Source organism: Varroa destructor, unplaced genomic scaffold (assembly GCF_002443255.2).
Source record: "Varroa destructor unplaced genomic scaffold, Vdes_3.0 BEIS01000005.1, whole genome shotgun sequence".
Classification (NCBI taxonomy): Eukaryota; Metazoa; Arthropoda; class Arachnida; order Mesostigmata; family Varroidae; genus Varroa; species Varroa destructor.
Genome location: NW_019211458.1, coordinates 30,145,191 through 30,170,038, shown reverse-complemented (window position 1 = coordinate 30,170,038; position 24,848 = coordinate 30,145,191). Strand labels below are relative to the sequence as shown.

Below are 24,848 nucleotides of genomic sequence, written 5' to 3'. Positions count from 1 at the left end.
GAGTAACGAATAGGCACGTATGACGGACATATTTGATCGTATTATAAGTTCACAGTCCCTCCAGATTGAAACTTGTGACATCTTAAAAAGTTGCATGATATAGCAATGGTTAGAAATAATTGAATCCAACACAAAGTGCAGCTGAATATGTTTTCTTGGTAAAATGTGCTATGTGGTCCATAATTTGCTTTTTGATAAGCGAATAGAGACGCGTACGAAAAAAAAATTAAGGTGCATTTTGCGTCTAGATCGGGTGTGACTCTTGTTTCTGTCTGGGAAGAGTGTTCTAACGCTTTTTGTGATAACCTTTGCTCGTATTTACTATGTGTAACGTTACGGACATGAGTTGTCTATGGTACGTTAGATTAACTTTAGCGTAGTGAAGCTGGAATGAATGCTTTAAGTCTCTTATAACTGTTTTGTTATATTATATGCTTGCAGCGATAACGATAATAATAATCATTTGTAGCATAGTACATAGTGATGATTTCACAAACTTGATGTATGCTTTTACATGCCACCCATGGTTCCAACCCGCTTTAGAAGGCCCTTCTACATTTCGTGTTACTAATAGACTTATATTGAGGAGATTTTTAGGAATAATCGAACATAACAACAGTCTCTGTTCACCAACTATCAGGTAATCGCATTCTAGTAAGAAACAAATTCTATACTACTCGACCCAGCGATCGGCAGCGTTTCTAGAGAAATCTGTATTAGGAAACCCTTCTGTTTAGTGATGGTTTTAAAGTTTTGCCAAACTTCACAGTCATCGCTAACGTAACGTCGGCAGTGACAGCATATTGCCCCCGCAGCAAAAAGCCAGGAATGGCCAAGACGAACCTAAAATCGACGATCCATCTTGTGAGAATCTCAATGCCTTGTGGAACAGTCTGAAAGAAAGAAAAAACAAGATATAGGCCCAGATGTATGGAAGTTTGCAGCGCATCTTATTGCCAATGATCTCCACACTCTATTGGACTCTCGGATCATGTCGAACAAGATCCTAATTTAGATGTCAGCCAAATTCGAAGTTGTGACGATACTGATGCACTTGGTTCTTTCGGATTTTAAGTAGCCTAAGCTTCATTTTCAAGTAATGTCCCTGCTCGCTAAAACAGTCAAAATTAAAAGAACAGGTGAAGGCATCGTCATCTACCGCCCCCTTCACGCCGAGATACGGCCAATTTTTGTTGCTTTCCTTAGATCACATGATGACCATTTAGGCTTCGTAGGGGTCGACGACAGTTGTTACCGCTGCCCGCAAACATAGTAACACGCTAATTAATTAGAGAATAAGACCAGCTATAATGCGTGTTGAAAACGTACCACTCTCAGATCTCCAAAATGAAATTGTGTTAACTATCGCTGATTACGTTGGAAATTTACCTGTGCTTTTCGACAACTCGCAAGTGATCATGAATTGCTTCTTGGTAATCGAGCGTCTTCTACGCAGCACTTCAAAAAGTATTCCTCTATATTCCTATGTTGTCGAGCAGGCAGAAAGTTCAATGAATATAGGTAACTACTTAGTAAACTCTCGATACTTCGTTAGATCCCAACCCTGCTGGTGCTGCAATATTCACTGTTCGACCAGTATTTCCGGGCCGTAATCGACTGCCAAGGCTTTCCCGTTACCAGGCTGGACCATCACTGGATGAAAGCTGGAAAAATGGAGCTCCTTTAATAGGTAAATGTTGATTTCCACAAAAGGCTAAAACTAAGAAATACTTCACTGACGAATTCAGACAACAGGCAAAACACACCTGTAAGTCTGATATACGATACTGCTTCTGTGTTATACTGACAGCATTAAAGAGCTCAAGTTTTTGAAAAAGCCTCCGATAGTACATACTGAATTGGGGACCTGCCTAATGTAATAGATTCGTTCAGGGATATGATTCGCATCATTACAGCAAATCTGCCAACATGAAATGCGGATGGCCAGCTGATGTAATGTTTGTCTAACGGCACAGATAATAGGTAACAGATTTCGGTGACATGACTTGTTGTGTATAACAGGTGCAGTTTGAAAAAGTAAATTTTAAATCGACATCTTTGTCGGGGGTAATGCGCACATAAGGTAATATTAATTATCATATGTGCGCATTATTTTCGTTGTGAATCGCAACGCGGTCGGTGTAATTGGGCTTAAAGTGCAGTACAGAGAATTGGTATCTGGTGAATGTTCACCGTCATCAAGTACTTACTAATGGCCGAGAGTCATCGTCATAAAAAAAGGGGCATACGTATGAAATTCATATATATGTATATTCTTTCTTGCAGCTATATCCGTATAGGATGAGTTACATTACAACTATGAAAATTCTGTCATCTTGCACAGTGTCGGGCCGAAATGGAACCTCGCGGCTATTTCATCCTTATGTAAAAACGAATATGTGGCTCTTTTTAGCAAGGGCATTAAATCAGACTTCGAATCATCACGCCGTATTACTGAGGATGAGACGAGCTAAATCAATTTATCTATCAGAATACATGGCCACCTATTACAAACGCATAGTTGAACTTTTTCAGGTGATTTTATGCGACAATTTATCGTGTCACGCCACGTCTTGTGATTTTAAGGACTTGAATCGGTATTTAATGCTACGGGATTTCAATCACGCCAAAAATACGTTTACGATACAGCATATCGCGTGTACAAAGTAAACTATAATGATATGTTTCTATAAGCGCTCTAATCGACTAATTTCGATAGATTTTACTCTGTTAAAAGGCAGTCGATTACACCAGTCGTGTTACTTGAACATTAAGTTCTGCAGAAGATGGCGTTACTAATAGCCACACTAGCTCCCACGTTGAATCTACACAAACATAAAAAGTGGCAAGTAAGGCGATTGGGGTGCGAATCCTATCTAGTTGTCTGAAGTCTGCAACAACTTCAAAAAAAAAGCTGTCCCACTTTTTTAGCCTTTTTGTAGTTAAGATACACAACAATAAATTAAATTAATGTCAAGTTAGCGTCTATATGCAGACGCCATAAACGTCTCACAAGCGCTATGAAGGACAGGATACTAAACTTACGTTAATGTTAAAATTTGTTCTATTTGATAGCTCAGTTTTTTGTAACTTCGCTCCACTTTTCCGATTGATGCCCTGCGCGATGCATCTTAATTTACATGATATTTTGAGAAAGTAATCACTTTATTTATAAATTACATTCAATCAGAACAGCAGTTTTCGCCACTGCTGACACGTGCACGGAGCGGTAACCAATCCGGATACTATTTTGTATCAACTCTTATTCTCTCGTTCAACTCTTATTCATAACGCTTACGTAATTTGTTTTATATGACATATCTACAGAAAATGATTATATATTCTATTTTACTTTTTAAGTTGTCGTCTAAGCCCTTTGTTTCGAATCATATATGGCCCGCAAATTTTTAGTTTTATCTATCTAAATATATGTCTCTGTTTCTAAAAAAAAACTATTAATTTTAGTACTACGAGTATCTTTCTTGGGACTCATGATCCTACTGGTTGTTTTGTGTTAAGCGTACAATTTTATTTAAGTTATTTGCGAAAAAAGATGTATGTATAGGAGAATGCAAGGTTTCTTTAGGTAGCTTATGTTCAACTATATATGTACGTTCTGGTTAAATAGATCTAAGTGTTGGTGCCATTATCTCTGTTAAACAAACACTTCGGGGCCATAACGCTTCCATTCGTATAGACGAAGTTAACTAGCCGATCAATTTTGAATCGACATACCATTTCCTAGGAGACACTCTGGAGTTACTCTCCATTATAGAAACGAGTTCTGTGTGCTGAAACGCGCTAAAACTTCGGTAGAAACACATTGGGACTGCCTTTATTGAACCAGCTAACACTGACGTTCTGACGCGTCTCAACGCGTACTAGGTAAATTTCGCCATTAACACATACGGCGCGACAAATAAGATTATTTAAAGTAAAAAAGTACTTTATTTAAAGTAAAAGACTTAACCTGTAGTAAGATTTTCCAAATCGAACCATGGCTTTTAGTGGTAAAAGTGAGCGGCCATCCGATGGAATGCCTCAGAAACAACTGCTAATAAAATGTACCTTCTGTAGAGGCCAAAACGAAAGGCGTTAGTTGCCCATACTCCTAGGAAGGCTGATCGTGCTTATTTCTAATGCAGCAATCAAAACGTTACGACAGCGTGTTTAAGCAAGCTACGTAACTTGGCCGCAACGCCACATCGGATCAAGCAAACGGTATAGCAGAGATGCATGCCTCTACGTCCTCAAATTATTTAAATCGGATAGCTCTGATTCTTGAAGTGTTAGGAAATATCCTCAAGTCTGAATGAAAATCACGACGAAAAGGCGATGCTCGGGTTCGACTTCTCAGTTGCACGCTTTTTCATGGCGTTTTACAATTTAACTAAAGATTCTCTTATCAACTATCGATTGATTGGTTAGGAAATATTTGTAGTTTTGGTTGTTTTAACTATGAATACTAGCAGATCCGGAACACAATCGGAGTACACAAATCCTAGTGACACCGGCAATATGGAAAGTTGTTATGCGGTAAATTGTCAAGCCCCAATTCGTCACCGCTGGTGGTGGGAGATTAGGGCCTTTTTCGTGATATATGATATTAAAAAATGTTTCTAATGTATTCTTCCGATTCAGTCTTCAATTTCAACTATTTTCCGAATCACAAGTCCTCATATGCCCGAAATGGTCTTTGAACGGCCTCCGGATTCCTTAATTCGTGACTTTTGTTTGTAGAGTTCTGACTGCGTTGCATTATTTGAGATCAATAGATGTAAACTGTAAAAAATCTTATGATCTAGAAACATCTAAAGCTGTGTCTCGAACAGGACTTGTTGTTTTCAAACAGTGAAAATATCTGCGTTATACTGAATGTTATATCGGTGTTTTATAAATCTTCAAATTAAAACATAAAAATGCCCGCCCCAAAAATTCCCGTTCAATACGTCGTCAAAGTTTACGTGTCAATCGCCCCCTTTCAACACACCATCGCTGGTGTTTAGTAAGTTAGTTATGTTCCATATTCCGTAATTAGAAATTATGGAGCCCTCTCTCTATGCCCAAATGTGCAAGTGCTCACGCTTATGTACCTAGCGTCGTTCTAAAAATATTTGTGGCTGTAAAACTGAAAGATTAAACGGTAACTCTTTTTTAACAACGAGAAATTTTTTTAGAAAGTAAAACTTTCTTGTGTGTCTAGATGGAGCAAACACATTTCGTTACTGAAAAATATGTGTTATACAGTTTTGATTATACCTAATCTAATTCACATTAAACACCCACATCTTCTGAAGGTGGCCTGTGAGTATTGGCTCTATGATAATAGATACACAAAAGAATGTCTCTTATATTTTCCTTGGAAACTTGTACAAGGTTGAAAAGCTATGTAAACCGCGCAGTTGGGAGACAGTCAGTTCGGCTAGACCAAGCTACGTAATAAATGCTCCTACTGACACCGATACTCGAGCAAAGTAGTGTGAAATGGTGCGCAAATCCCTCTTACAGGCAAGCCAGCGTAACCATATTTGGCCAATATGATAAAAAAACAAATGATAAAAATTCATCAAAAAGTGATATTGTCGTAAATACGACGTAAGTTTGTACAAAAATAGAATAAAAAACCACCAAGAACGTGCTTGATGTGACATTATAACCCCTGCAGATACATGATTTCAAAACATGCGAACAGATGACATTTGATTTTACCTGTTCGGAAACGCCGTCTTGCATATTTTGAGCGGAACCTATGAAAATATATAGGGTGTCTCAATGAATCGATCGCTTATCACGATATGCTCGGCCTGCAGTAAAAAATTCACAGCATTTTAAACACAATCTTAAACACAATTGTTTTGTTTTCTTGACAGGTAAAGTGAAGTCCTATTTCAACAATTTGTGGTTTAAATGTTAATTTTTCTATTATTACTTTTTATGTATTACAATCTAGGTTTATTATGGTGTTCTCATTTGTCCATCTATGGACGTTAATAAACTCATAGCCAGATCGCGATGGGCCAAATAGGGGTAACAGCCTCGATGACTAATATCATATTACCGCCCATTAACTAGCACAAGGCAAACAGGTTCACATTAATATAATCAAGTTGAGATTGAAACGCTTTTTTTTGTACATCTAGCAATTATCTTCAAAGACGTATCCACTTTAAGTCCTATTTTTTGGGAACTACTCCATCTTACCTAACTATGATATAAACTACTAACGGGATTCACTCTAGGAGCCCCTATTTTGCTGTTGGACTGCCTCAGAAAATGGATAGACGGTTCAAACAACTAGCTAGATGTTATTTACGCATGCGGACAGCGCTACTACTATAAACATGAGTTAGGCGGATATACTTTTTTCTACCACTAAATAGATAATAAACAGATAAAATCTCCGATCTGTGTGTGGCCTGCATTCTCATATTGCCCGACATTCGGTTGCATCTATTGATAAGCCTATTGTTTTACCATGAAATTTTATTCGGCTAATGGACATACACTGTTAAATAACATTTGTTATTTTAAGCCTAATGTTTGTATGTAAACATCTCTCTGAATGAAAGTATTTCTATAGTAATAATACTATTAGAAGATTGTTTAACACTGAAGTCATGCAAATGTAACCTGACGGACGATAATAGAAATTGCGTTATTTCTCGCTCTCAATATTTGTTTTTGTTTGCTAGATACTATGGAGCTCCCGGAAATATTATCGATCAAACTTTCACACCGCAATCAAACCTGTTAACACCTGTGACAGCCATGCTTAAAATCACTAAGGCAATCTTGCGATCGAATGAATTAGAGCTCATCATATCTATCTGAATGTAATAACCAATATATAACCCGTCTATAATACACTTCATTTTAACGGTAGCTTACGATAAACGTCAAGTGGTTGTTTTCATTACACCAGATTCATACTCATCCATAATTAGGGTTCAATCTTATTTTTTAATTAGCGTTACTAGAACTCTATTATCGCAGTGACCATTCGTGTCGTGACCGTCCTGTTTTTGCATTGCGAGGAAGTTTAACCGACCATCGTTTGAAGCTTAGAAATCACATGTCCCTAAATTGCTTGTTACACTGATCTCGATTTTATCCAATCTAGTATGTGTACAATTGAACCATTTGTCAAGCATCGTTAGAAATAGCTATTATCTTTGTTAGCATCAATGACGTCTTTTGGTATAGCTACATCGTTAATTATTCTGTGTTCCGTTTACCGTTGTGTACCACAAGTTTCTGCCTCAATTTTTCGAACACATTTCGTCATTGCCTAAGTATTTATGTTAATCTAGCTTTGCTGCAAGTCTGTGTGCTCGATCTATTATTATTGTAGGTAGATGCCTCCAGCTGGGTTTCTAGGAACACTCTGTATTCCTTTCTTGCACATTTCATTTGCTTGACCATCCCATTGCTAACCCATGTTTACGGCTTATTAACACATCGGTGTTCCTGGTCTTTTCGCAAGTTGTTCCATGCATCCACGTTAACGTTGAATCTAGATCACGTCAAAGTCAATTAGGCCCAGTCAGGTATAATTGGTAATTGGGCATTCGTGGAAGCAACCACAAGTGAGTGTTGTGGCTTCATATTAATATTTCTGTGAGAGCTGGCAGCTGCGACTCCAACCTGCAACTCGACCTTCGCCTCAGCTGAGCTTAAGTCGTACGCCCAATCCAATTCAATGAGGTGCGTTCATTATAAGGCTAGCAGAGTCCACCAAACAAGCCCTCATTAGCTTCATCTTAATTCAGTCGTTTCTCAAAATATGTACAAAAAGCAGCAGTGCGTTAGACATTTAAAACGTCAACAAAAATATGATCTACGAAATTGCTTGTCGTAACCTGCTTTTACTATGGCAGCTTGTGTCGCCGAGGTTAGTCTCCGTTCGATTTTGAAGCTCACCAAAATGGACACCAGCCGATATAACATTGGCACAAATTTTCGGGAGAAGTCGCTTGCCGGATAAGCAGTTCTACCTGTTGGGACACTTCGAGTGGCATCCGTTGATCGAAGTCGCGTCCTGTAAGCCCGGAGAAGCCCGGACAATAAACACAGAATAGCGTACATTAAAACAACAACGAGTCTGGACATAGGTCGCTGTTTATAGTTAGGAAAAAGAGACTTCTTGCATTTAAACGCAAAACAAATGTAAAAACATGTAAAAATGTATGTATGAAACAAAAGAAATGTAAGTATATCGCACCGCTGAGCTCTAATCTTCTCCGTTCTATTTAGCCAGTGCCGTCGAAGTGATGTAGAATAAATGAATAGAAACGCTTGCCTAATGTACTAACGCTAATGTCCAACGCTTATTTAAAATGCAAATACCTAACACACGTAGCTAATATACACTACAATGGCTAACTTACATAATTGTCCGCGGCTGGACAATTCGGGTATATGCATATAATTGTGCTGTCGTATTGAAAAAAACTTCTAGGACAATTTGCTACTCAAGCAAACCTCTCGGTATGCAATGAACTAAACAAAGACTCACCGGTCAGTTTCTCTCGAACTCGTTTGATAATCGCCACTGCTTTTTTATTGAGAACTTCTTGCTTCGGACCTTGACTGGATTGAGGTTTCTGTTGAGCGGCGCCTGCTGCTCCAGAAGGCCCCGCCTGCTGCTGCTGCTCCTGCTGCTGCTGTTGCTGTTGCTGCTGAATGGCCTGCGACTCACTCTGAGCGTGCGCTTGACTGGACCGATTAAAAACCGCGGCTCCATCACTTTGAGGTTGGGAAAGTATTTCCGAGGCGGTCAGGCGTCCTTCACTAAGAGATTCTGTCGGAGCAACTTCTAAAGTAGCACCATCTCCTGCAAATATATTAATATATAATTGTGCTCCTTTTTTGTTCTCCTGAAATCGTTACAGGTATCACTAATTGAAACAGATGTCTACCTGCAATGAATTAGCTTCATAAAAATAACAACCTTTTTTTTAATGCTTCTAATATCAAACCTCATAGAACAGAACCTTTGTATACCGAGTACTTAATATACGATAATCTGCCTCTACAGATACATCATATGATCGTATCCGAGTAATTACTGGCAAATATTTTAGAAGTTAACATTGCTACCATAATAATCTCCGCTGTCGTGCCATTTTTCTTTTCAATGCGTAATCAAAGAAGTAAGAAACTTGATCATTGGAATGAAATGTCGCACCCCAACATTATATATGACATGTGGCATGCACTTAGCATGTATTAAAATACAAAATAAGTCACCAAAAATAAACCAGTAAAACAACCACGGGCTATCACATACCACCCGCAGATGAATCAGCCGACTGGTCTTGAGTGACTCGAGACAAAACATGCAGAGTCGTAGTGGTAGGCTGCTGGGTTTGCTCGAGGGCCGCACTGCTTCCGTTGGTATTATTTGTTGTATTGCTGTTGTTTACAACGACGTTCGGGTCTCTAGCAATCGTCGTATCGGTGGGTCGCGGTGCGGCAGTGTGTCTATTTCGTCCCGTTGGCTGTGCATTCGCTTCGACCAGGCGCCAGTTGAAAAGAGGGTCGTATACGAACGCTTCAAGGACGGCCATAAGCGAGTCCTTGTGATTGCGGAGTACCTTAAGTACTTTTTCGCAGGTGATACGGTAGGTGCCCTCGATACCGGTGACCTCCATCGCGAGAATGAGCATACGCGTTAACCGGAATGGTATCTTCTCTGGGAACTTCTCGCGGGTCATTGCGACCTCAAAGCAGTCGCCGAAATCGATGTGTAAAATTTTTCCTGATGTTCGAAGCATCAAATTCGACGGATGCCGATCACCGAGGCCTGACGAAATAAAATTTCGGATCAAATACGCCGAACCAAAGTGAGTACACACTGGCAATGAGAAACGATTGTTCTCAAATAGCGAATAATACATTCTAAGAAAAGCCATGTTGTACGAAAAGAGAGCTGGAGTTCAGCATCAATCAACAGCGACTTAATCGGTACACCGTTACGTACTTACCAAGCACATATCCAACCATAGACATGACGGCCAAGCTTCTTGTGTAATTAGTTCGCCTTTCGAACCATTCCTCAGACGTAGGACTTTTCAGCCACAAGAGTTGTGCGAGATCTTGCCCTTGTGTGGCCTCCAATGCGTACTCAAACACTTCAACCTTATGCATCAATGGGAGATGATCGTATTGGGGCGCCATTCTCAACATTATTCGATGTTCGATATTGAGCAGAATTTTCTTCCGCTCACGATGATCCTTGATTAGAGTGTGTAAAGTATCGCAGTTCGGCACCCATCCAATGAGCCCCGAGTTTGTCGATAAAGGAATGACAGAGTAGCGCTGAATGGTTAGATTACGTCGCGACGTCTCCGGATCGTTAATAAGAAGTGTGTTGACCAGTCCGAAGAGCTGCATAACTCGTTCATCCTGTCGTAAATCCTCGTGGCCTAAAAGTTTTACGTTAATGACAATAATAATCAAAAATGTTGTCCATCTTGTTGGAATGATCATACTCAGATGCTACGCAAAGTTCATGATTGCACAGTCTTATAGAGCTGTCCACGCGAGTACATCCAGAGTGACGAAAACGGAACGCTACATTCTAATAACGGGTCAAGAAGTGAAAATCTTTCACATTAGTTGAAGTGGCCATATCTATCTTCGGTGCAGATGGGTTGAGTTGTTACCTTTGAGCAAAAAGGTGAAGTCTCGCCCATCGCTGCCTTTTACGGTGAGCTTCCGAGGCCGTTGCTTCGACGCTATTACCTGCAATGTTGAGTGTACCGAATGTATTTTGACTATCGGCTGAGTGGGGTTGTAGCTGCCGGGCACGGCCAGTTCCAAATTGGTACACTCGAGAAGTTTCGGTGAACAATGTTGCAGCTCTAGATTGGTCAGCTGGGGTAATTGTTTGGAGATGCGACGGAACACGCCGTAGTATTGGTCCCACGCTGTGCCCAACTCTTTCACATTGTGAGTGCGGCGATAATTCTGACAGCAATCGTTGGCCCTTACGAGGTCTGCAGCGTAAGCCTGTACAAAGTACAATACCATGTGAAAAGTGGTTAGAGTTAAAAATAGAGGGTAGTAACGAATTATGTGTTTTTGTACCGCTTGCTAATCCTGGTACATAATTCTTCTAATATTTTTGTCATTTTTGTATCGAACCTGGTAGAATGCTGTCTCCTTAAGGGTTTCCGGCCCCCGAACCATAAGGTCGTGCAAGGGCTTTAGGGTGTCTAGCATGCCCTGGACGTTTCTTTCACCAAAGTACAGTCGCGACGCTTCTTCGAGTCCCTCGTGCCACAGCTCGTGCCAAAGGATCGAAACTCGGATCAGTTCATGTGACACGAGCCGCGCTTGCTTTACAAGGTTAGGCCAATGATCATTCATGAACGACAATACCACGTTAGCCGAATGAGATCGCTGAGCCGCTGAAATTTCCAGAAGAGAGACAAAAATGAATGCCGTGGTGATCTCGATGATAATAGATTTCAAAAATTAGCAACAACGCTCAGCACAGTGTATTGTTCAAGATTTGATTATGCCTCCTTCTGCACGTATTTTGCTATTAATTACTAGGCCTTCCACCACAACTTAAGCGTCTCAGTGTATCAACCTCTTGATGAATGCTGACATCAGCCAAATTGTGTACGTAATCTAATACCGTAAACCTATAAGAATCTTGAAACTAAGCTAATACGCTTCTATATACGTCTTTTCTCGTGTGCCTTAACTTTTTTTTTACCAGGGATTACTAGTAATCTAACTGAGCCTACCATTACTCTTGTGGGCTACCGTAAGCGGGTAGATTAACGCCTGGGGGTGATGTTTTGAGATATCCATGAGCAACTCAAGAATCAGATTGGCGACGTTGTGGTTAGGCGTGTCAATTCTTGCAATCAGTTGAGGAATGACCTGGAGCCAGGTCATAACAGGCACAGCCTTCTTCGCCTCGCTGACCGCATTCAAGACCGACTTGAAGTGGCCGTAATCGAACCATAATGTAAGCAGGCGTAAGGTGTCCTGAAGGGATGACCCGTCGCTTCCATCTGACAGGGCAATTGACCTGATGAAACCTATAAGCACATAAACCGTTATTTTACGATTATAGAATTTTAATGGCTAGCTGCAATAGAGTGTTGAGACTGCAATATAAAACAAAACTACACCACTTAATTAGTTTATTCATTACATTTACGTTCATACGCCCAAGTCACCATTTGCTGACTTGAGGCGAGCCGATACAGGTACAAGCTTCGCTAAAGCATACTCTAGTTACATGGAACTCATTGTTGGCGCTGAAGCTTCTTCTGCTTGGGGGGTCAATGTATCTATACATTTTTCAAATAGCTATTATAACTGAGTGACGCCAAATCAACATATTCTACAATTGACTTACCCTGCACCGCTGGCACAGCATAATCGTGCATAAGCTTATCTGTCATGCCGCGGGTATGATCGGACGTGTGGAAACCTGATGTGTCAGCGTTTTGGCCCTTATTTCGCTGGTGAAGTAAGATGGCTTCAAAGTTAATATAAGCGAATGCGTGCCATGCCTTATGCCACGCGCTGTTATGTTTTTTGGCCAACGTGAGATAGTAGAGGATGTCTCGCAAGGAAGCTTCATTGACGCCATCCAGTTCTTCTTTCCAACGACCGCACTTCAGGAAACACTTAGACAGAAGTCGCTGGTAGTCGCGTTTCTGCGTTGGAGGTACAGCCGACTCCTTTTCGGTGATCTTGGTGAGCTCCTCGTGAGAGAATCTAAAATGCGATATATACAACTTCATCTTAGATGACCTTTCGGCCCAGCATTGAATTGCATAATAAATCAAATGAAAAAATAGCATTCATATTTCCTTACAGAGACGCTGTAATGTAAACCAATTTGATCACTTCAAAGAGGTATGATGGATTCCTAATTGTGCTATTTATTAACTTGTGCAGTAGATTAAGAACAGTCTTCTTCTTTTCCAAGTCTTTGGCCAGTCGAGCCTCGGTCCACATGTGCTTCATAAAAGCGAACGAAACCTCAGGTTTGGATCCGGCGCAAGCCAATAGGTTCTGTGGGGTCGGATCGTTCGTACCCAGAAGCGTAGCCAAAACCCGCCGCGATTGTTGGAGGCGTCCTGAACTGCGGCATAGAGAGGCAAACTTCAACCATGTTCGCTGATCGTCACAAGGTGAGGTGGCTAAACTGTGCACCTGTAGAATACGCTGCCAATCCTCTACGGATGCTTGGCATCCTTGCAGGCGATTCCACCTGCCACGTGCGATAGGCACAGGAAAACGGTCATGTTAGTCTAAGTCCACTACATGCGTGTGCGGGCTGACTAAATGCCTATTCATGGATATAAAAGGTTGGAAACATGTGTGAAAATTGAACGTTTCTGGATACGGATGCGGCGTAATTTTTACTCTCGAACTATTTATCAGGACATGGTAAGTCTTGTGATCCGCCCTCTATATGAGGTTGGAAATATATCTTCGTTCACTTATTTTCTAACTGCTTTTTACTGACAAAGTTTCCCAATTAGTAAAAAGCAACCAGGCGATATGTGAAAAGAAAAATATTGGATGTATTTGGACAACAGAGGTCCAATATAGGATGTATTCGGTTTCTCTTCGACAATGGTTAAACACCCACCATTTCTGCCTGATGTGGTCTCGAAGTTCCGCAACGAGTTTGTACTGTACGACTTCTTCTAATTCAGCTAACATTTGCACTTGCACCATGGCGGGATAGGCTCGAGGGTAGCTTTCCTTCCAGAGGGCGGTCAAATCTGTTTCAAGCAAATCACGAGCTTTATCGATGTTGCTATACGCTTCCAAATAGTTTTGTTCGTGCACAGCTAAAACAGCTTGATGGAAGGCAAAGTCCAACGATGTCTTGGGTAGTGCAGATGAATATTTACGCATGTCATCCCAATTCTGTAGTCCCCACGCGGCCGCCGATGCCATTCGCGCCATTTTGGCCTGTGTTTCAACCGAGGATTTCTCCCATTCTTCGCTAGCCAGCTGATGCAGTTGTTTCCACTCAGCTAAAACTTCGAGACAACGCATCTGGCCGAATATAGGTTCCGGGTCCTCTGGCTCACTCTCTCTGCAAAAATCCGACCGATCATTCTCAACAGTTCTACTGCCTTAGTTAACCATTGCCTTAAACAATTGGTGCCCGGTTTCGAATAAAAGTCACCTAGTTGTTTCTTTGCTTTATAGGTAAACATATAATCCTTTGCTTCATCGAGGAAACTCGCCTAACAAAATTGCTTATATTCGTCGAGAACCGCTAAGTTTCAAACCAAACGATAGTCTAAGCTCGCTAGTCCATCATAGGACATACCGATTAGTTTGAACATATTTGCAGAGCTGGATGGTGATTCTTAACGGCAATATAACTTTGGAACTTACCTTGCCATCCGGTACTCATTGAGAGCCGCTTCCCAGTCGTGAAGCTTCTCGTACCAGCCTCCACGCACCCTCAATCGACCTTTTAGCTTTTTAGCATATTCCAACACGCCTGCAGCGCCCTCTGGCTGTTGGAGCTTATTATTGATCATGATAAGTGATTCAAGGACTTCAGGTTCACTGGCTTTGTTCTTCTGAAATTGCTGCTCGCGGTAACGTAGAGCCTTGGCATACGCGCGACTTTCAAACGCTTTTCGTGCTAACAGATTCACGTCACTAAGTAGAGTGTCATAATGTTCGATAAACTCGTTAAGATTGAGGATCGCATGCGTGACCTCGGGCACGGCCTGAATCGTCAGTACCTCTTGGAGGGCGGTGATAACCCGTTGCTTTTGCTCCTTGTTCAGTTCCAGCCAGCAGGAGAGGAATGCAGTGTTAAAGAGTTCCCTGCAGAACGCAATAAAATATGTTATCCTATAGACAAAGACTGTGTATATATCCCCTCTGGCGAGCAAATATTATTTATGCTAATAAAAGTTTTAGAGAAATCCGTACTCCGTAAAATATAGACGGAAATAAGTGTCATGGGATAAGACGGAATTAAAGTAATTCATGTATGCGAAACCTATTTTTCTCAACAGACAAATTATTAATGAAGATAATTTATCAGGAAGTTATCTTTATAGAGAAACCAGAAGTAGACGCAGAGTTTTAACGTGAGCTGAAAATTTTTAAAATGAAAAATTTCATCGCGCAATTATTTGAATGCTATCCACTCTGCATTAATTCAACACACATATTTGCTCAAACTTATGGTTTGAGCAAATATGTGTGTTGAATCAATGTATATATAAAAATGAAGAAAAAAACTCCATACATACACGCGAAACGAACGATGGATGACAGATAACAAATATTTAAGTACTTGCCTATGTATAGGTGAGATATACGTGGTGACTGTACCACACCAACGAACAGCTCTGTCAGGCGCTTGTGACAGAGTGATCAGCTGGACAGAATCCAGCCACGTTAGCCAGTCTTCGGTGAGGACGTGCTTATCAAAATGAGCTGTCAACGTCACAATGAACTCCTCGCCGACGCGCTGTTTGTGCGTCACCGACGGATTTTTTTCTTTTGACTTTTCACGCAATTCACGCTGACGATGCGGAATAATGCCTGTGTCATCGTCGACGAGCGTTGACTCTTCGAGCACCTGCAATCAGACCACAGGAGAAATCAAATTTACGGCCTAATCGAATTTGAAAATACGTAAATGTGGCACATAACATACGTTGTGAACTTTGTTGTCGTTCAAATAGCTAATTGCTGACGATATACACGTACACTTTTTATGCACACAAACCGTGTTTGTTCAAACCGTACATTCTTCTGTGTAGTTGACCTTTCGGCACAGGTGAGTTTCTTAGCTGAAATTAAGGAGCGGTAGCTCACCTTATTACACATCGAATCGTAGATGTCCACTCTTTTAAGGCCTCCACGATTTCGTTTAATCGCTTCATCCACAGTCTCCTTGAAAATGCGGAATTTCTTCCTCAGTTGACACACCATCATCGTCATCAATGCGACGGCTTCCTACCCGATATCCGGAACAATCACATGAAGGTCACGTCAAATTAGACGGAAGCACCATCTCACGATATGACAAGTTCATGCTTGCAGGTTGTGTCTACAGCGAACGCTTGCCGTTGCACCGCTTTACTGATAACCTACTACCTGACTAGTTGCGCACTCGGCTCCATAACTAAGCAGGGGTTTAGTTAACGGTTCAGGCGGTAAAAATCGATAAATAAAACTTTACGTTGATGACCACTACTTAATCACTATAAATACAGAAGCCTATATATGTATATATATGTATACTAAGAGAGAGGTTGCCTAAATAAGCCGATTGCGAGACGTTGGGCGGTGTAACTTTTTTGGCAATGACAGACGTCGCCACTCACATCCTTGAGATCGGTCGAACAGGGACTATCAATAACGCGAATGAGTCCATGAATGATCATCGAGCCGAATTGGCTTACATCCAGGGTGTCAGCCAATTTATCAACGGTCATAATGGCCTTCTTTCTTAGGGGCTCGTTGTCGGCCGGCTGCTCAAAAAGTCGCACGAGTGGAGGCAGTAGTAAATGTAGATATTCCTCGAGCGTGCAGCCAAGGACGACCAGTGTATCAAGGAGTTTGTCTGTGACCCGCCGATCTTGACTGATATCGTTGGCAAGAGCCTTCAGTGCGTGTGGTAGCAATCGTGGTATATAGACCTTAAAGTCCGAACCTACAAACATTAAAAAGTTATCAAACTCCATGCTACTAAGTCGACTTATAGCACATTTCGAACTAAGTAAGAAGTATAACATTTCCCCCAAAAATATATAGTGGCATAGAGATATTGCGACTTTCTTACTAATACTATAATCCTTTAACAACATTAAATTCCTCCGATTACTTTAACATTTTTTTCTCATATAAATTAGATTTCGCCCCATGGGTAAACAGTTTTATTAAGACATTTACCTTCTGACAATAAAGAAAGAAATATAGTACATGTTACATGACCTTCTGTTAGCTTAAGGAAAAATATGATATTGATGACGCGAAGAGCACATAGAACAAAGGATTCCGAACCTATTTACCCTTTTTCAATACGAGTTAGAACGCTGTTGATTAGTTAAGTGAGGATCATAACAAAGACCGCTTCGTTTCTTATACTCTAGCTCACCTGGGTTTAAGCCATATAGTCTACCACATGATTTATTAGATATAACATGCGATTTTTGACTTTACTTAAAACGAAGCAGCATTGCAAATAGGAAAGACCTTTAAACTATAATCCCAACTTATACTCACCAAGAGCTCTTACGAGTGTCTGTACAAGGTCCATTACACCGGGGTCCATCGGCGAGTTGACAACCCACACTTCACGAGTACAAGCAAGAATTTCGTCGAGAAAGGTTGAAATATGTTTTCCCACGACTTCAGTCATACTAATAATGGGACCTAATTTGGCCTCCAGCTTGTGTGAACACTTTCGAGGGATGACGGTCAGCAGAGCTGGCAACAGCTGGGGCAAATAGGGCACAACCCGCATTCCTACATAACCATTTGATCACAACAAGAAATTGATATGGAGAATCAGGTTAGATATACAGGTTCTTCGTGTAGGGAAGCGAATATACTTGTGGCAAGCAATGATATTTCAAATAGATGGCGAATAAATGCACCATCACTAACATCTTATTACTAATGAAATGTCCACGGAAGGATTTTTGTTTGAACATTTGTTTGATGGTGAACTACTAAAAAAAAATTGAAAATTGTACCATCATATCAAATACGGTGAAAACGACACCCAGAAAGTGACTAATGAATGATGCTAACCAACTTCGTTGATTAAGCTGCCAAGCGACCGAGCTATAGCACAGCAACAACTGTCTTGCTGTTGATCTAGTAGCATCTTAGTGAGGGACATGAGCGTCATCGCTGAGAAGAACTCGTCGAGGTTGTTCGAATGCTGAACGAGCAATTCGCTGGCGTGGGACGATGCCCCTGTTCCCACGGCGCCAACGGCACCAACTCCCCCAAACGAGTCTCCGCTGTCGTTCGATAACGAGAGAACACCTCCTGTCACGTCCGACTCAATGGCGCCGATAATCAATTTGTGCTTGAACGGATCTAAAGCCCCAAGTAGGCCAAGTGCTCGAAGCACTTCGCGTTTTACAGTCTGACTCTGTCCCGTTTCAAGTATATGCAGTAGATTGCCCATCAAGTTCGGGTAACGCTCGTAGGGCACAACCACGAAGCCAGTTGACTCGACCAGCTGAGCTAGCGTCCAAAGGGCCATATCGCGTTTCTCGATCGATACGTGTTCTTGCATCATATCAAGAACGATCGGCATTAATTCCTCTAGGTACTGACTCATTTCGGGACCGGAAACTTCGGCCTGTTCGCCAACGGCACTCATTACCGCTACCGTTACGCCAACTGTTTGTAGATTCTGCGTTTGATTTGTGATTTTTGGCAACAGTACGCTTAATACGGGTTGCATATAAGGTTTGACTAGTTTTGGCGCGCTTGACAACAAATGAGCAAGCATCTTTGCAGATTCTTCTGTATTTCGTGACATTCCAGAGTATTCGAGTTCAGTGAGGATTTGAACAAGCACCTTACGTAAATGTGGCATAACATACGCCGGATTTCGCGTACTCAAACGTCCAATAACTATCAGGGCTAGCTCACGGATTTCAAATACCTCATCATTAAGAATGAGGAATAGTGCATCGAGATGTTCAGCCTGAGCTAGATGTTCATCAAATCTTTCCGTTAAGGACTCAAGTACGCATCGGCGGACCTCAGCATCCCGATCGGTCACTCCAGCACTCATTAGTTTCGACAATACGTCTTGTACAGTGCACATTAGCGTGGTACTATATTGCTTTGCTTGCCTCATATGATATAGCTTCGGAGATAGAATCAAGCAACACGTTCGTACTACCTCGAGTCGGATTTCCGCATGCTCCGAACCAAGACAATAATTTGCGATGTGCTTGATAAATGGCAACAGGGAATGATCTTCAAAATCAAACTGACCCAACGTTTTCAGGGCCTGCACCATGACAGCAGGCTCTGTGTAAGATTCAGGCGGACTTTGCGTACGCATCGGATCTCCGGGATGTGTCAAAGGCCTCTTCATAATAATTCGAGAAATAACATCAAGCAGGCCTCTTTGTACTTCTGATTTGAGAGATGGAATCCTTAAGCAAATCTCGTTCAGAGTTCCAGTTACGTGCGCCGTTAGGGGTGCTTGTAGAATGGGCGGAAGAAGCGCGATAATCTCTTGTTGAATGCTGGGTCCTTTGACGCGAACCAATAGAGAGATGCACGCGAACACAGCTGGTTCAGGGACGCCACGATCTTGGCGCTTCTTACCACCGCCTGGGTATTTTGCGTTGGCTTGGAGTGCTTCGGCAATTGTTTCGACAAACGGACGCGGGTCACCCAAGTGTTCGTCGCCAACAGCCAACGCGAGCATGCCTACAGATATGAAGGCATTGCCACGATCCTTCTCACGTTTCAGACACTGTTGAAGGTACACTAAGCTTCGATCGAGGTATTTCCGATTGACGAAAGGTTCCGGAGCGAACGCAGCCAGTCGCGGAAGAAGTTCCCATAGGGCCTTATGGATGTGAACGTTTCGTTGGGTCATTTGTCGCACGACGTGTGAGCAGATATTTTCAAAGCGCTCCAAGAGGAGACTTTTGCAGATTTTGCTTTCCTTCGTTGGAGTAATATCAGGTCGAGCGGTAACAGTTACCATATTACGTGATTGCTTCGGCCGCTTTTTGTACTTGAGCACAAATTTGTTAAAATTATGCGGGTCTTTTTCCTTTGGCCAAACAACGGGACTATTGCTCACGATGTCTTCAACCTTATTCATCTTTTGCTCCCACTCTAGGTTGGAAAAACGGAACAGCTCGTTAAGGACAAGCAAATTTCCATGGATCAGATTTTCCCGATTAAGACCTTTTGAGGTCGGTCCGACGTCTTTTTGTGGTGATGTATCTGCGAGCGCTGCAAGGACTTTGTCCAGACAGTGATCGTAATATGGCAAGCGTTGTCTTTCCCGAGGTTCACGGACAACGATGATTCGGAAGATTGCGCTTAGGGCCTGAACGGCGTTTTGACGCAGCTCTGTCTGCGGATGCTCAATAGGCAAGAAGATCGTATCAAAGAACCGTCCCAGAAACTTTGAGAAGAAAGTTGGATTGACCGTGGCTAGCTCTTTCAGCACAAGCACGGCGCTCATCGGTGCCACGTTACTGGGGGGCATATCTTTATCCGTCTCGAGTGACATCAGCGTGTCGAACGACGCCTGCACCTGGGTTTCGTAGTAGGGCTTTGCCGCGTTACTGGTATAGCTCTGCACTAGCATACCTAGCGCTTTGGCAGCCTGAACAATTACGTCGACATCATTGGATTGTTGGGCCGTTTTTATATAGCTTGAGTAGTGGGCGATGGTAGCGAGATCCGAGATTTGTATGAGGGCCATGATCGCCTGCATTGCCCCACGTTTCTGATGATTTTCTGGGTGTGAGACCATTTTGAAGATGTGATCTCTGAATTCTGAAACAAATGCCGACACCTCTTCCTGCGGGAGCGATCGAAATTCTGAGTTAACAAGCCTAGTTAGTTCCTTAGCAGCCGCCAGGCGCACTTCATCTTTTCTGGACTTTAGCCTCTCAACGAAAGGTGCAACACGGGCGGCCATAGCGTCCCCCGCCACTCCCGAGGACACTGAAACGAACACACAGCGAATAAAAGAATAGTTATGCATATGTGTTATTAAGTGCTCCATCCATGATGCGTATGCTTACATTTTATAGACTCGGCATCTAGCGCTTAGTGGTGACTCATTCATCTCTAGTAAATATATAAATATATATACGAAACATTCAGTGAAGTATTGGAATAATTAAGCATTCTATATAAGAGTGCAGAGATTTTCAGTTATTATAGTGTATCCCTATACATAAGAAAGAAGGCGTAAAGCCTACTGAGCTATATAGCAGACACTAGCCCTGCAACTGCTTGTGGCAACGTAAAACCCACTTGACAAACATATGACCACAAATATAGGTAGGTCTACAAGCAGGGAAACAATACATGTGGTCTCCGTAAAACGATAAAAAAAATCTTACGTTTTTAAATTACTAAAATAGTTTAAAATTTATGTACCACACATACATTCGCTTTATTAAAAGATAATCTTAAGAGAAAAACAGATATACTAATATAAGTAATTAATAATAAGGATAATAGTCAACTTACCTAAGGCGAACACTTTTAGAAAAGCTTGCACAAAACTTTATAACGTTTTGGCGAGCCGTCCTGATCGGAATTACGGACGAACACTAAAGTTTCAGATTTGACAGATCTTCTAAGACCTTGAGACTCGTACACTTCTGTGTACGAGTCTCAAAACCAAGATTTAACTGACGTTACGTAATTCTGTGTAACGTCCACAAAAATCAACTCGTATCGCCAAACAATTTTTGCTTTACTCCTCAGTGGAAAAAGATGTCTATTTTAAATACAAGCTGTTCTAATTTTACCTTTGCGAAACATGGCTAAAGTATCTGTGTCAGTCGGACAGTCACTCGGACTAAGCAAAAACGACATTATATATCTATACACTTCTACATGTAAACGGGGTGTTATTGAAAATGCACGCTTTAACAGTAGGCGCAACACAAAGCTGTCATAGTTTTGTAATATCATAATTTCTGTTAATCTTATTCCAAACCAACACGTTATAAAAGAAGCTGCTACTTCATTACTATACAATAGCTTTTTAAAACGTATTTTCTTCTTTATGTGCAACTCTTGCCTGTTAGAAATATTAGGGCTCTCACTACTCTATGAACAGGCGTAATGCGATAGTTATGTTTACATATTTTTCAAATGCAAAATCATCTTCGCTTCACTCAGTGCATACGGGTACGCATGCATTTGATTATAAAAAAAAGTGTTTCTTTTAAGTCGATTTACAAATATATGTGCTACAATAGAGACATACATTAAAAACTTGTTTGGCACGGTGATTATTACGTGCAAACGTCCTTGCATTCAGTTTCCCATCCCCTCTTCATGACTCTTCTGCGATTTCGATGTACTGTGAGGTTTCAGCTCGACTAATAAATGCTGTGCTTTGACTGCTCAGTTCTTCCATTGTGCTTTATTGCCAACAAAGCCGTTTAGCAAAACAGCACAGATCAGGGAGAAACATAACACTACCATACAATGAAAATAAAACGCAAATAAAATCAACAAAGGTGAACAGCTCCTCAAGGTACAAAACAGTATTGGCTTAAACACTTCTTTTACGTAGCAGCGATCCGAACAGATGACACTCTCAATGTTTCGACACTTACTTTTCATTCACGGCTTAAGTTACGTAGTTCATGAAGAAGGCTTGCCGGGCCGGGGAGTTCTGTAGGAAATGTTCATCAATTAATAAACAATCCACTAGTATTTAGCTTACACGGTAAAAGAAACGAACTCTGCTCTTTGTCCACGATTGATAACACCGTTCAGCGCGATTGGACAGATTGACACATCGAAATTGTTACACATGACAAACAAACAAAATGAAGGCCAACAAATCTTCAGCGGGTCGGCCTATGAATGAACATCGTGCGGAATGCTTGATAGAGTCCATTCGTGACACCATTGGCTAAGTTAATTTATATTAGTTCGATCAAAATCCTTCCTTTAGCTAAATTTGTGTATTCTGCACCCCCCAAAACAACGGAACACACTCCACTGTCGAAGACATTTTCTCTTTTACGGCATGCGTCCGCGCGTGAATCCTACACACTGAGAAATTCATTCAAACCTGACCCTCTTTTATCTGTGTCAATCACCTTTCACGCTATCACCTCTACCTGCCAAAGGTTGTTTAGCCTAACAGAGATACGAGATCATGTTTGCCTTACCGCAGCTACCCCAGGCAAAACGACGCCCGCAGAAAGGTATCAGGGGCTATCTGGAGTCTTGGTATTACGACCCCTTCCGCTGGCAGCTGTTGACATCGTGGGGTTTTTTCTTTGGCGGCATCTACTTTGCCCAGGAGATTGCCCAAATTAATTTGAGCCTGCCACCGACCGCATAGATAGACGAAGACCGTACGGATAAGCACATCGAAAACAGAACTGCAGAAGAACATCAGGAGTATCTGGCAAATCAAGTCGTCTATCCGTAATGTAAGTAGTCAAATATCAAACTCATACCTATTGGCTAATGCGGTGACCTAAACGGTCGATCTATAGGACGTGAGAATAAGCCATATCTCTCGATAATCTAAGCATTAACTATTTAGCATTTGAGGAGGATCCAGTAACGAAATTTGGATGTACGAGTTAATCAGACATCATAAAAACTGACTTGCTCCCAAATCTTCTAGACTAGTGGAAGATGATGTGGGGTTACGATTGTTACTGCTATAAATACCTGAGTATATATGAATATTATATATTAAGAATACATTCGTTTACTAAAATCAAAACCTTGAATTTCATGTCCCACTACAAATGTCTAGCACTAAAAGAGAACAGAGGTATTAGTATAAAAAATTGATCAATCGCTTTAGAATCTAGTTTTAATGTCGTATAAAACTATGTTTGTCGCATAAAACGCGTAGAATATATTGTATATATTCTGTAATGCTGTAACACGCCATAGCTTGTTATTAGACGCAAATGTCCATTTGTATTAGCTCGAAACATTATCGCATTTTATAACGGTTGAACTAATTCTATGAGTTTTATTGGATCAATATTTGTTCAAAGGTACCTTGTTAACACGAAGATAGACGATTCGGCTCGTATTTTTTGGCGAATTTTAACTTTTGATTAAATTAGTATTTGACCTGAACCAGTCGCGCTAGTATTATGTGTTTAAAAAAACCTGAAATGAGAAAATATTTTTAGCACGCAGTCTAGTAGTGAATGTTTTATTTTATTTTGTTTATAGATTTTAGGCGCTTATTCGTCGGTGAGAGACGGGCCTCGTTTGCTTAGTTCGGTAATGTAAGTAATTTAATAACGTTGGCTGGATGAAGATGCTTGCTAATTATCGAATATGATAAAGCGTTAATGCTTCCACGATTTGTGCCTTTGGTTTTACAATGAAGTTGTCTTACTGACGCTAATTTACCTTCACGTTGTGTTGTTGCAGATGTCAAATTACGAATGTCGCTATTTATCAACCAGTCACCAGCATCAATGTGGTTTCAGTACAACACTGCAATGTAGCAAGTATACATGAAATGGAAATAAGGGGAAATTGTTTTAATAATAATATATTTTAAAGGCCGCATTCATAGTTGTTTTCAATAAAATGATTTTGTTTTATCTAGCAGCATGTTACGTGAGTAGCTTACTTGAGTGGGAGCCTAATGCGTCAAATCGCATCTCTCTAGAGGCAATACTGCTAGGTATCCTGCGTTTTTTTCTATGGCCCTCAGCCAGTCGATCTGAGCTGCTACTGTGGCTGTAGGCTAATGGCCGTGATGCAGCTACTTCGAGCAGTTGACGGCTAGAATCCATTAATCAGTGAAATCTTTTTATCCTTTTGATTTTCTTCCCTCACGTCGAGATCGAGCCGTATCAGAATTTAGTAGATGGGAACAAAGTCGTTACGTTTTACCGATCAGTCAAGATGCCTTTTGAAAACAAAGGCACCAGAATTGATCTCCGTGATTCAACCTATCGCGCGCCATACACCTGTGCACAAGCTTCCTTTATGGTTCATCTGGATCTAACAAGAGTTCCAGTGAAGGGAAAGAATTATTTATGATTTAATTAAGTTGTCGAAGAATAGTTACCGTTGAATTCCGGTCGAGTTTTTTTTTCAATTGATCGACTTCTTAATTAATATTAAAA

The 24,848-nt window shown here is 41.2% G+C and overlaps 1 protein-coding gene and 1 long non-coding RNA gene across 3 annotated transcripts; one reads left to right on the top strand and one right to left on the bottom strand.

The window, feature by feature from the left end:
* Positions 1 to 6,465: 6,465 nt before the first annotated feature.
* Positions 6,466 to 22,597, bottom strand: mTor (serine/threonine-protein kinase Tor). Of its 2 annotated transcripts, none has more exons than XM_022806695.2 (17): positions 22,338 to 22,597; positions 17,788 to 20,700; positions 17,257 to 17,499; positions 16,356 to 16,684; positions 15,844 to 15,984; positions 15,321 to 15,604; positions 14,395 to 14,838; positions 13,631 to 14,086; positions 12,923 to 13,246; positions 12,383 to 12,747; positions 11,760 to 12,059; positions 11,149 to 11,414; positions 10,668 to 11,013; positions 9,987 to 10,427; positions 9,290 to 9,805; positions 8,516 to 8,833; positions 6,466 to 8,038 (listed from the first exon to the last, which is right to left on the bottom strand). In XM_022806695.2, the coding sequence occupies exons 1-17, from the start codon at positions 22,342 to 22,344 to the stop codon at positions 7,917 to 7,919; spliced, it is 7,815 nt and encodes a 2,604-aa protein (XP_022662430.1). In that variant the 5' UTR covers positions 22,345 to 22,597; the 3' UTR covers positions 6,466 to 7,916. The 2 variants fall into 2 exon arrangements, with proteins under 2 accessions (XP_022662430.1, XP_086846125.1); XM_086989999.1 differs by lacking the exon at positions 22,338 to 22,597 and adding an exon at positions 21,983 to 22,259.
* Positions 22,598 to 22,717: 120 nt separating this feature from the next.
* On the top strand, positions 22,718 to 24,282 carry LOC111250887 (uncharacterized). The gene is made up of 3 exons (XR_002673548.2): positions 22,718 to 23,168; positions 23,938 to 23,993; positions 24,142 to 24,282. It is a non-coding gene; the product is annotated as an uncharacterized LOC111250887 (long non-coding RNA).
* Positions 24,283 to 24,848: the final 566 nt, after the last annotated feature.

What these genes read in the sequence shown, in the direction of transcription:
- mTor (XM_022806695.2), bottom strand. An exon ending in GTTCGACCGATCTCAAGGAT is followed by an intron (nt 15,985 to 16,355) that starts GTGAGTGGCGAC and finishes GATATCGGGTAG; the next exon opens with GAAGCCGTCGCATTGATGAC. An exon ending in AGTTCGAGAGAAACTGACCG is followed by an intron (nt 8,039 to 8,515) that starts GTGAGTCTTTGT and finishes CCGGGCTTACAG; the next exon opens with GACGCGACTTCGATCAACGG.